The following is a 13,377-nucleotide window of genomic DNA, read 5'->3' on the forward strand; positions in this document are numbered from 1 at the left end:
CGACTCACAGCTATAGGGTTCTTGAAAGAATTGTTTAAATGTCATGTTTTTGTTTTTATCACTTGACATTTTTAATTTCTGTTTTTATTAGACTGATATTTTTTTTTTTGACAACAATAAAGATTTATCAAAAGAAATACATATCATTCCAAAACAACAATTATGATAACAAGAAAACGACAAAATGAAAAAAGCATTATACAAGTTGATACAAATAGTACAGAATAAATAAGAAAAACCTATCAATAATCTCTACTAATCGCAACAAACCTAATTTGAAAGAACTAGCAAAAAATCAGAGGAAAACGAGAGAGAAATAAATAAATAAAACAAACACACAACCACACAACACAAGACAAAAGCAATAAAAAGAACACAATAGTAAATTAACCACTCTGAAACAAAAACCATCGCCCATCAGCACTTAATCCACACATAGAGTTCATTAAAAGCCTCCCACTGTTCCTTATAAAATTCTTCTTTATGTAAAGCATAATACTTAATCCTCTCAAATCTTGACTGCACCTGCGATAACCATTCATCAATACTTGGTTTCTTTCTCGTCTTCCAGAGGCGTAAAATTTGATGAGAAAGAAACCAAGTATTGAAAAATACTTATTATTTTTAATTATTATTATTATTATTAATTATGATTATTAGATTGGAATTGTAAATGGGAAAACTGTATGGTGAAATATTTAGGTGTCTTTTTGTCTAGAGATGTGAAAGGTATGGCGGAGTTCAATATAGATAAAGTTCTGGAAAGCATGAGGACTATGCTCCGTAGGTGGAGTAGACTCTCTTTTATCCATCTGGGCAAAGGTTAATGCTATTAAAATGGTGCTCCTACCTAAGGTTCTGTACATTATTCAATCGCTACCTTTAAGGTTTACGAAAAAAGTTTTGGGCCGTGTGGATCGGGTCTTTCAGGAGTTTCTATGGGGAGTTTCAAGGAAACCAAGGATACCCAGGTATTTAATGGTTAGGAGTGTACATGAGGGGGGTTTTGGTTATCCTAACATTGAAAATTACTACAAAGGTTTTTTGATTAAAAAATGTGTATCGTATTTCTCGTTGAATGTTAGACTGATATTTTAAAATGTTATGAAATGTAATCATGGTTTTGTACCTGCATTTCAAATGTTGATACAAATTATTTTTTAGAACACATTTCAATAAAAAATAATTATTGGTGGCACCTGCTAAAAGATATAGTTATGTTTTTGTGATATTACTACCTGCTAGTTTAATTTCTTGGTGTGTTCTAAAGGCCTAAATAAATAACTATTTGTCTAACTGACTGTCTAAGCTGAATTATTTTGTTATTCTGTGTGGACTCTAAGCCCCCTGACCACACTCGCACTCTCCTGAGATAAGCCTCGACTGCTCTCCACTGCTATCTTACATGTGTTTTGGCTAAACTCAGTTTTCATGTTCACCAGAACTAGGCTGGCCTCCTAATAACTGCCCACCAGGGCTTTTTAGAAATCCATCTAAATCTTTTGCTAGACCCCTTGCAGATACACTACCGATCTCCACCAGTATCAGCAAGGCCCCTTGCACGGTTGCAAAATCTGTTGCACAGGAACAGAGGAGGAGCGATTAGCGACTGTAAAGTTGCCTGACCCCCCCCCCCCCCTCCAGTGGCATGGCAATGCGGGCACTATCTTGGCTTCCTGATCAGGGAGACTGGAGTAATGAAACCAATGTCGCATAAAATGGGGACATCCAGAGATTGGCACCATCAGCATCTTCTCCACCACCCAAATATGTCAACTATTCGAGGATTAGAGTGAATAGGCATCCCTCAAGCTCCACCCATCATGTGACCATCCCTCCCCTGAACACATCGCTTAATATAATTAAATAGAATCTGCAAGCTAACATAACATATTAGCATAACATTACGAATCATTGCAATATAGCGTCCCCCTCAAAGCATCCTTTTTAACATTGACTAAATGCATACAGCTTCAGTGCAGGCTACTTGTTTGGTGTTTAGTTGAAATCATTAACTCTTTTCTTGCATTTGTTGTTTCCATTTCAGTGTTCCTGGACAGCCATACTTGGACGAGCCTTACAGAAATGTTTGCTTTAAAACATTTATCGGAGTCCTACAGTCTTCGAAAATGTCTGCCGTGGATGATATCACTTTTTGCACAGTAAGTATACATCTACCCTGAGATGAAAGGTTTTGTTGTAACGGTAAGAGAACTTGCACATGGTCTACTTAGAGAGTTGTAAAAGAGGTGTTGTGGTACTTGTTATTCTAGTATCCAATGATGTTACCAAAATGTTTTTGCCGAAAAATGTTTTACCCAGAAAATCTTACTGAATTTCTTTCCTGGTATTTTAAAATAATAGATGGGGTGGTGGGGGGGATACAGAGTGGGATCAAAAGTCGGAAAAAAACAGAGGGACTGAACAAAACACTGAAAATAAATTTCAGTAAAATCAGCTCAGTAAATCTGTTGTTCTCATGTAGTTCATAGAAGAAGTGAGTTGTTTCTACTTTCTAAGGTTCCAAAGAGTTGCTGCCTGCCTGATTTCCATGCATGATTAATGGTGGTGTGATTGGGAGTTCATTGATGGCCTGGGTCATAAGTAATCCTTTTCCTGTACAAGGTTAGAAACCACAGGAGGAGGGTGCTATCCAGTAGAAAAGCATGGGGCTACTGAGTTTATGATGAAGTGGTGAATAGAGCAGCGATTGGCTTTGGTGGTGCATGGACTGGGATTCATTTCTAGCGTTGGAACCAGAACTTTGGAAGTACAATAATCTTGTTTAGTGGTTCTTGTTTTTGTTTATTTATAATGCGCGCCAGACCCGGGAGGGTAACGGGCCGCAGCAGTTACAGAATATGCAAGGCTTGGGTACAATGGTTACAAAATATAGGCAGGAATAGTGCAAATACAGGATAAAATAAATCAATTAGTACAATGGAGAGAATATACAGGAATATACAGAAGGTGGGTACACTGCATGGATGTAGAACATACAAGTACAATACAAAGTATAAGTCATGCATGAGACAGTCTTAGAGATCTGTAACCTTGAGTAGGTTAATATAGCTGTCTGAAATTCAGGTAAGGCTGTTCTTCTCTGATGGGTTTGGCAGGGAGTTCCATAGTTGGGCCGCTTTGATGGAGAAGCTACATCTACCAACCTTGGAGAGCGTGAATCTTGGGATGATGAGGCAATTAGTGTTAGTCTCCTGGGCCTAGTTGAGCTTCTCCTATGGAATTTATCTATAAGATAACTAGGGGCGGAGTTATTCAGTGCTTTATGGGTAAGGGATGCTGTTTTAGCTGGATTTTGTTCTAAGTTGAAAGCCAATTATTTTGGCGCCTAATCACTGATGTGTGATTTTTTTTTTTTTTTTTGTTTTTTTTGTTTAGCCACCCCTAGTGCTGCTCTAAGGGCATTATTTTGGAGGGTTTGAATCCTCTGGATGATAGATTTGTTGGCGCCAATGTAGAGGGTGTTGCAATAGTCTAGCCTAGAGAGTATAAGGACTCTGGCCAGGATAATGCAATTGTCATCAGACAGAAAGGGTTTGCCATTTCTAATGAGTTTACAAGTGTAGGCAGTGGCAGAGGCCATAGAGTTCACTTTTCTGGCGAAGTAGAGAGTGGAGTCTAGGTAGAACCCAAGGGTCTTAACCTCCTTGGCCACCTTAATGAGGTTACCATCAATTAGGAAGGAGGAGTACTCCTAGCCTAATTTCTTGAGGTTGGTGGGGGTACCCGGAAAGATGAGTTCAGTTTTGTCATCATTCAGACATAGACTGTGGGTAGCCATCCATGCCTGAATGATGATGCACTCTATTCACCAAGGCCAAATCCTTGACGTAATCCCCAGAAAGTGGGAGGAGAATCTGAGTATCATCTGCATAATTAGTGTAGGTGATACCAAGATGGTCCAGATCATCGAAAAGGGGCTTAGTGAATATATTGGATAATGTGGGGGAGACACAGGAGCCCTGGGGAACCCCCGCACGTGTTAGGAATAGGGTCTGCCGCTGCAGAAGGAGAGAAGACCCTCATCGTCCTGTCACTCAAGAAAGACTCGATCCAGACTATGGCCTCTTTGGAGAAGTGGGCGGCCGAGTCTAGGTGGCTGCATAAGACCTTGTGGTCCACAAGGTTGATTGCGGCCGACAGGTCAAGCAGCAGGAGGTGGGCTGTTTTCCCTTTGTCTCTTAATTCATTGACTTGTGTCTTCAAATCAATGAGGAGGGCAGTCTCCGTTCCTTGTTGGGGATGGAAGCCTGATTGTCGCGCTCCTAGGAGTTTGTGGAGTTAGACATTTTTTAATTTGAAAGTAGGCGACCCTGTCAAGAATTTTAAGTAGAAGGGGTACTGTCGTGATGGGGCGGTAGTTAGTAGGTATGAGTGGATCAAGGGTTTGCTTTTTTAGCAGTGGGAGCACCCAGGATTGTTTAAGGTCAGCAGGGATAATGCCGGAATCAAATGAGGCATTGATAAGTTTGGAGATGAACGGTGCAAGGTCTCTTGCAGCGTCCTTTATAAACTGGGCAGGGCAAATGTTGCCCTGGCAATTGGAGGGCTTGTGTGACAGGATAATTTTTTCTACCTCTAAAGTAGTAGTTTCGGTGAAGTTAAATCGTGCAGGGTGATCAGATAATTTGGCCTTACAGGGGCTGTCGGGAGTGATGTTGTTTTGGTGGGAGAGGGGGCTAAAGGATGCTTTTTTTAGGGATATTTTATTTTGGAGGGTGGCACCTTTGTTAGAGAGTGCCTGTTGTATGCCTGAACACCAGGATTTATCTTAAGTGCAGATATCAAGAGTATGGATGGGAGACTCTAGTTCCTTTAAGATGGAGAATAATTAATGCTAGAATCTCAGCGTTGAAATGCATTTATTGTAGGAGTTGTGTTTAGGCAGGTAGATTTCTTTTTTATAGTGCGAAGATATTTCAGTTTTGTTCTGTTACCTTCTGATTGGAGTAATCTCCAAGAGGTTTCACAACTTCTCTTTAGTTCTCGTAGGTTTTTTAGTTGAGAGGTGAACCATTTGTTCAGGTGAGTTTTGGGTTTACTAGGTCTGGGTTCCATGGGGGCGATTGAGTCAAGCGTGGTTAGCATAATTTTGTTATATTCATTGAGCTGTGTTTCTAGATCTAAGTTGTCAGCCAGCGAATTGAGAGTGGGGAGGATAGCGGGGATCACTTTGTCAACTGTGATGCTCTTTTTATTTCTTGTTAGGCAGGGAGGGGCTGAAGGGGTAGCTAGTGGGAGAGGTCTAGTGGTAGAGAGTGCAAAAGACCAGATGAAGTGAAGTGGTCCGTCCAGGGTTGCGGTGAGATAGCAGTAATGTTGGCAGTACAGTTGTAATCCGCTACCCAGTCAAGGGTTCGGCCTTTGTTGTGAGTAGGTTCATTGATTTATTTGGGATAGGCCAAGTTCAAATAGAATGCTGGCTGTAGCTAAGGCAGATTTGTCAAGAGGGTCATTGAAGCCCTGGTTGAAGTCACCTGAAGTAATAATTGAGAGGTGGTTTTGAGATTATTAGAGAGTAAGGAGTAAATGTCCTCCTCAAATGTCCTGATTGGGCCAGACGGTCTATAGATTAAGTGAATAGTAAGGGTCTGAGATTTGACTAAAGGAAATGTAACTGAGTATTTCACAGGATTGGGAGGTTAGGGAGGGAGAGAGTCTCATGGAAAGGCTAGATTTAGAAATAATGGCGATCCTTCCATTATCTCTGTCTTGTCTAAGTATTGTGTATCTGTCTGGGACTGCTAGTGACGGCATAGGTCCTGCCGCTGCGTTCAACCATGACTCGAGAATGGCGAGGAAATCCAAATCGTCTGCCAATATCAGATCAGAGATGTCTGTTGCGTGAGCAGCCAGGGTTATGGCATTTATTAAGGCTCCTTTAAGAGGGTAGACAATGGTGTTAGCAGTGGCACAGGTGGGGGTGGTGGTTAAGTCAACTTTCTGAAGTTTGTATGCATTGTGGAACTTCGTGGAGGCTTGAGGGCCTAGGCTGGTAGTAGTGGGGTTAGAACTACTAGCTTTTTGGCTTAAAGAGTGGTTGGTTTTTGTTTGCCAGAGGCACAGATCTGGCAAGGGGTTTGCAGAGTTTGGATAATCTGGCACAGAGTCTAGAATTCCTGGAACTTAAAGTACAAGGATTACTTAGGATAGGCTAAATGTGGAGAAGCTGGCTTGTGCAATGGTGGGTGGACTTGTCGACATATCAGACAAACTTGATAGGGCTTGAATGCTTGGGGGAGGGAGTTGAGCTAGACCCCCAAGGACGTTAAATATTACTAGTATGCTAAGGGCGCAAATGTTGTGAGCTGTGGTAAGCATGTTATGAAAAGGCTTTCAGTGAGGTATTATGGGTGAGTGGACTAATGCAACACTGGTTTGGCTGACAGGGTATCAACTAAGCAAGTTTAAGCAGTAAGGTGTACAGCTGGCGTAAAATAGCAAAAATGTGTGTTAAAAGGCTAGAGTAACTCGTGCAAGCTAAGGCAGTTAACAAAGTAGGCAAGTTCAACTTTGGCAAAAATGGGAATCGGCAGACTAATGCAAGATCTTGTGGTAGGCTAGTTCAGTGGGAGGGGCGAGACAGTGAACAGGAAGGCTAGTCCAGCGTAGTCCGAGATAGGGGAGTTGTCTACAAAGGGGATAAACAATACAAACTAGAGCACGAGATTGTAATAAGCGTCCTATATATCTATAGTCTAGCAGTGCAAGCAAGGCAATGAACAAAGTAGATGGATCAACAATACTAAGATAGGGATCAGCAGTGTAGTCTCTAGCACCATGTTGTAATAAGCAGAGTTCTAGCAATGCTAAGATGTGGATCAACAGTGACGGCTAGAGCAACATGATATAATAGGCAGAGTTGGGCCGAGGAAGTAAAAGCAAGAAGCAGGTGAGTTAGTCCAATATTAACTGAGATGGGGGAGATAATACTCTAGGCAGATAAGCCAGTGGGGTAATACAAGCAAGTTGTGGCATTACAGAACCAAGATGCATTTATTCGTAGTTAAAGCGCGTGGACACTGTGATGTAGACCATAAGTGTATAATTAAGGTAATAGCAATTAGAGGGCAAATAATTGCAATGAAGGAGTCACAAGCATAGAATACAGTGGATACAAATCGGGGGCATTCTGACGCTGTGTATGTTAGCAGCCCGAGGGTCTGTGTTCAGGCTTGGACGATAGTCTATCGTTGTCGTATGTTTATGTTGCGGGCAGCGGGTGCATAGCATACGCGGGGCGTTTTAGATCAAAGGACATGCGGTCTATATGCGCCACTGTGAAACATTCACCGCTGGATAAAACTAGCAAGTGGTGGCAATTGGATCAACATCATAGGGCCGACCGGGGTGAAATGTTGTGGTGGCGGGAACAAGGGTGTAGGCCATGGCGCGCCTCCAAGCACACAACAGGCGCAGAACAGGGCCGTATCCGTTTGGCCTTGGCTGGATGGGGCGACGCAGGCTTCCGCCTGCCGGCGAATCCTATCCACGTAGATGTGGACAAAGGTTGCTAGGCGACGCGGCCTGCAGTGAAGATCGGTAGGCTGCCTGGATGCCGGACGCCCATCTTGGGATCAGGCTACAACAGCCGATTGCGGGATCGTGCTCCGAGGCAACTTTAAACACAATGCCATGAAGAGTGCACAAAACAAATGACCCTCTGCTCGCCTTATGGCGCAATTTTCGTGTTGTCGAATTCCTCCGGGTTAGTCGGGCGCAGAACACGGCTGCTCCAGCAGCTCGTATGAAGAAGGGAGGGGGCTCCTGCCCTCTCCATGGTTGGGGTGAAGGACTGGATTGAGGCGCAGAACAGGGCCTTATCCGTTGGGCCTTCGCCGGACAGGCTGAAGCCGGCGTCCGTCTGCGGGTGAATCCTATCCACGTAGATGTGGACAAAGGTTGGGCTAGGCGACGCGGCCTGCAATGAAGATCGGTAGGCTGCCTGTATGCCGGACGGCCATCCTGGGATCAGGCTACAACATCTCTGCTTTTAGAAATCTTAGAAAAGAGTAAGTTTAAACCTTTGCTTGAAGTGGCATGATGTTTGATTTTCATTATTGGAGTACATTGTTCTTTGCCTGAGCCCAGATGTAGGCAAACAAACTAGGTTATGGTGACCCTGAGAAGGTTAGTTACTGTGTCAGTGGAATGCATTGCATAAAGAGTTTCCAACAGAAGGGGAACAAATATTGACTTGCTACTGATAGTGCTCTTTGCAACTGATGGACAGTAAAAGTATATTTTGTGCTTGACCATGGCCAAACATCAGAAACACAAACGTGTTTATTATGGTTTAAAGTGTGATGCATCTCAATAAATGGGGGGGCTGCCAGCCAAATGCAATTGGTGAGCCGGCCTATCAATGTATCCAAACACAAAAAAGACCCATTGTATTGTTAAGTCTGTTAGTTTCCCAACACTTTTCAGCTATCCACAATTCAACATGAAACCTTATTACAATAATTTCATTTCGTTTACACATTCAGTTTTTATTAAAAATGACAATTACAATGTGTAGCATATCTAGCTAAAACACACAATCCACATAGAATGTACACTGCAAAATATATATACACATATACTCTCTCTTGGTGTTGCTAAAACATGGCCAAATGCTCCAAACACAGGCTGTCTGGACTATACTACACTGATGATCCCTCATAAGGGTTAAACCAGGTATGTAGTTGTCCCGACAGCCTAGCAAAATGTCTTATCTTGGGTTGAATAAGCTATGTATAAAATAGAACTACCCTCTTATACAATTTCCTGGAGAAAAAGGTTTGCATTTGTGCTAATTTGCTTCCCCACAATGCCTTGCTGCTGCGGCTCAGAACTGGAGGTGAGCTACCGGCGATAGCCACTAGGCACTAGGGGCGCTGTGGAGTGTGTAACTTTGCTCCAATGGAATATATATATATATATATATATATATATAATCTCATTCTGAGGCTTGTGGATCTGCTTAGATCTCATGCTATGCATCGGCTGACATCTAGTGGTAGTTGCGGAGTATTACATTATTTGTATTCGAAACTCGAAAAAGAACTTCGAATAGGCATGTCAGTAATACTATCCCTAGTGTGACATTCACTGTACCCATTCTCCTTCACGCGTCGAGGTCCCTCAGATTGTTTTTTGCCACCATCATAGTCGGATGCAAGTTTCTGAGTTCCTGCAGGCTAATGCCTTTTATTTTGGTTTAATTGTATATTTTCTCTTTCCTTCCCATCGCCGTCGCAAGCTCTTAAACGGCTTTCGAGGACAGTATCATCACCGACGACAAACGCATTATAGTCTTGATGGACTTTGACTGCGGCCTACACAGGCCTCACTGGGCCTCTGCCCTTCAAAGTTGGGAGAGTGCGGGGAGGTCATAACTTTCTACTCTTTTAGAGAATGCCTAATCTTTCCTCCTATTTTCCTTTTCATCACTGTGCTGCCATCACTCTATCATGGAAAATGCATCTTTTAAATGTTGGCCTTCCTGCAACAGGAAGTATACCTGGAAAGACACACACATGGTGTGTAATCACTGTTTTCCTAGAGACCACTCTGAAAAACACTGCAAATCCTGCACGTTGTTTCGGTTTAAAACTTTAAAGGACCGTAGAACAAAACGCTGGGCCTACCACGCCATGCAGGTCAAAGCCGCCAGTGATGTCGAGGGAGCTGTCAGCAATGGTAGCGTTGGTGTCCTAGGTGAAACTGATGGCGATCGGAACTTGAGAGATTCCCGCTTGCGAGCCCCGATTCCATTAAGTAGGCTGGTGGTCCTGTTAAAGGGACTACACCCGGTGGCTCAGGCACTGACCCGCCACACCAAACACACATCCCATGGCTGAGCGTCCACCACGTCGTCGACCGTTGAAGCCCATGAAGTGTCAAAGGAAAGGTCCTCCAAATCATCCATGTCCTCTAGGCTATCGTCGCATGACAGGCCCCCGAAAAAGACATTGAGTCCGTTTCTGACATCGTGTCTAAAACAGACCATCTTTCGGGGTGCCGGTGGACATACGCCCAAAAGTGCTTCTACAGACCCTTCTATTATCTCCAAGATGAGAGAATTCCTCAAAAGACAAACTCCTAAAGTCCAAGGCGTCAAACCTCTAAATCTTCGACACCCCTACCGTCTCTAGTCTCTACGTTCCATAGTAAAAGTCCTTCTCTTCCCAAGGATTCTCTCTCTCTAGGCCATGCAACACAAGCTGCACCAATACAGGCTACCCCTACTACCCATCTACACGACAGTGCTCATCCCCCAGTTTTTCCTAGTTCCACTGAATGGACTCCAGAGAGCTTTGACAGGATAATGCAGAGAATCTCCTGCTTTACGGGTAGGCAGCGTTTCAGGGTGGCAGTCAAAGACGACTACAAAGGCCCCTCGCTGCCAAAAGACCACGCTTGGAGCAAAGCACCACACAGGGCACCTCTCAGGATCTATATTTTATAGGCACCTCAGGGTTTCAAGATACAGGGTTGCAAGGGGATCAAGGAGACCAATATAATGCTGAATAATATTACGACGACGATGTCTGTCATCCAATCACCGGACCATCAGGAACAGCCAGTACGTGACTCCCCGGTAGACCAACTACAGTACAATGAGCTCCTTCTTAAGACTGCAGAACATTTCAATATTGACACACAAGAGGCCCAGGTGGATAAAGACTTTGTGGAAGACATTCTTGGGACAAAAGGCCTGCGAAACAATTCACCCCCTCCTGCAATCCATTCAGAGGCTTATTCAGCCTTACCGGCTCACTCTTAACCTTACGAGGGCAGTTAACGCCTGCATTGAAAAAAATCTCAGATCGCCCCCTTCCGACCCCCCATACATCAGGGATCAGTTAAAAACCAGACTCCCTTGTTACTACCCCAAGGAAGTGGGGGTGCACACTGCTAGCCTCTGCAGAGACCCCTCCTGATAAGGAGAGCAAAAAGATGTACACCCTGGGCAGGAAGGTGACTTCCTTGGCTGCCTACCAAGCCACAATTGCCAATAATACCACCATCTTGGCTAGCTACAATTACCACAAGTCGGACCAAGTACTTCAGCAAATTAACCCAGTCCCAGAGCCGTTCAAATCACAGCTCCTAAACATGGTATTTGAGGGTAAGCAAGTGGCCAACTGTATCCTTAAGAACAACCTTGCTGCTGCTGATCACGTAGGTCGAATAATAGCAAAAGGCACTTTAATCAAACACCACGCCTGGTTGCAACAGTCTGGCTTCAAGCTCGAAACACAGCCACCTTGCTAAACATGCCTATTGAGCCTAATGCCCTGTTTGGTTAAGCGGTCAAGGACACCCTTAAAAGTGCAAAGGAAGAGTACGATACCCTAAAATCCCTTGGCCAACGAACAAACAATGCTTTGTGCAAAGACACGCTTTTAACGATAGACTGTTTCGTGTCCAAAGCTCACGGTGCTCCTCCAATTTGAATCAAAGTGGCCAATTGTCATCGTGGGTTCCTCTCCGAACTTCCAAATGCGCTACGAAAGGTTTAGAAACAGAGGTAGTGCCTCCTCATCCGGAGGGTCCACCCCATCCAGTAGGAGGTTGCATTTCACAATTCTCACCCACGCATGGGAGGGGATCACCTCAGACAAGTAGGCACTATCCACTGTAATAAAGCTCTATACAGTACCCGCCTGTTAAAGAGGCCACCCGCCAAGACAAAACAAAATGACGCAAGAAGAACAGCGCATATTGCTAGAGCATGGCAAGCCTCTGCTGGAGAAGGACGCCATAGAAATCGTCCCAGCAAACCAGGTAAACAAGGATATCTATTCAATGTACTTCCTGCTGCCAAAGAAAGATCTAACAATGCGCACGGTCCTCGACCTGCGAACAGATATGTCAAGCCACAAATGTTTTGCATGACAACGATACAGGAAGTAATCCTCCTACCGAAACAAGGGCACTACGTGACAACATTGGATATGAAAGATGCATACTCTCCTTTTTCAATGTTCCCACCGCATGGAAAATACCTGTGCTTCAAGATAGCGGAACAACATTACCAGTTCAAGGTGCTCCCCTTTGGCATAGCCTCAGCTCCAAGGGTATTCACCAAGTGCTGGCAGTAGTGGCTGCGAACTTGGCTAATAACGGGAATCTCCTCAAATTTGCAAGCGCAACACCCAAAGAACTATCAACCTTCTGTGCCAATTGGGGTTCTCTATCAACGAGAAGAAATAGTCTCTTCCCGAGCCAAACAAAGCAATTTCTAGGAGCGATCATAAGAACAAGGGAGGGGCTAGTCTTCCCCTCAAACGAAAGAGTTCAGAAGATGCTGCTGCAAATGCCTCATTACTTAACTAGTTGCCAAATGACCGTAGGCAAGGCAATGCGACTGCTCGGGATGATGGCTTCATGCATTTATCTAGTTACACATGCGCCCAATGCAGGAGTGGTTAGCGAAACAATGGTCTCAGGCAAGAGGTCAGTGGGACGATCTAGTGGTTGTTCGCTAACCCTAGCACAGGCTCTTCGCTGGAGGTCCAAGGAAAATATGTTAAAAGGAAAACCCTTTCACAATCCACCAGTTCAAACGATACTTGCTACAGATGCCTCACTCTCCGGATGGGGAGCCCATTACCTTCACCACACAGCTCACGAACCGTATACTCCCACCACAGCCCAAAACCACATCAACCTCCTAGAACCTATAGCAGTACACGAGGCTCTACAAGCTTTTCAACTGCATCCAGTAGGTCAAACGGTACAAGTCGTCAGACACCACCCCTGCCATGTTTACGTAACCAAGCAGGGAGGCACACACCAAGTCTATCACAAAAAATGTGGAAGTGGACACTGAAGCAGAAAATGTCCCTAGTCTCTCCAAGTTCCAGGGAAACTCAATGCTCTAGCAGCCACTCTGAGCAGAAACCCTCTACCCGAAGAGCACGAGTGGAAACTCAACAAAGATATCTTAAACAAAATCTTCTTCCTATGGGGGTTATCCTCCTTTAGACTTGTTCGCCTCAAACCAAAATGCACAATGCCCAGACTTTGCATCCAGGTTTCCTCAATCCAAGGGGAACGCCCTGTGGACTAGCTGGTCAGGGAAAGTTGCCTATACTTTTCCCCCTAAACCCACTCCTCGGCAGGATAGTACCCAAGATGCACCAGGAACAAGCCACGCTTGACCGGATAGCCCCAATGTGGGCAAGACCACCATGGTTTCCACATCTGCTCATACTGACGATGTGCAAACCGATCCAACTCCTGTGGCCCTACAACATGCTATCCCAGCACGAGGACCCTAAACTCCACCCTCAGTCTATGAACCTGGCAGCCTGGCTCTTGAGGTCATAGAGTTTGGACACTTAAAACTGCCTCAAAGGTGTA

The 13,377-nt window shown here is 44.4% G+C and overlaps 1 protein-coding gene across 3 annotated transcripts in view; it reads left to right on the forward strand.

Moving 5' to 3' along the window:
* The window catches only part of HEATR6 (HEAT repeat containing 6), a 1,218,923-nt gene that overhangs the window by 182,684 nt on the left and 1,022,862 nt on the right, over positions 1 to 13,377 (forward strand). For all 3 annotated transcript variants that reach the window (XM_069614663.1, XM_069614664.1, XM_069614665.1), the window contains one exon: positions 2,048 to 2,162. In XM_069614663.1, the coding sequence (XP_069470764.1) occupies positions 2,048 to 2,162 (115 nt within the window). The remainder of the gene's footprint in view (positions 1 to 2,047; positions 2,163 to 13,377) is intronic.

Source organism: Ambystoma mexicanum, chromosome 9, assembly GCF_040938575.1.
Source record: "Ambystoma mexicanum isolate Mex_15411 chromosome 9, UKY_AmexF1_1, whole genome shotgun sequence".
NCBI classification, from domain to species: domain Eukaryota; kingdom Metazoa; phylum Chordata; class Amphibia; order Caudata; family Ambystomatidae; genus Ambystoma; species Ambystoma mexicanum.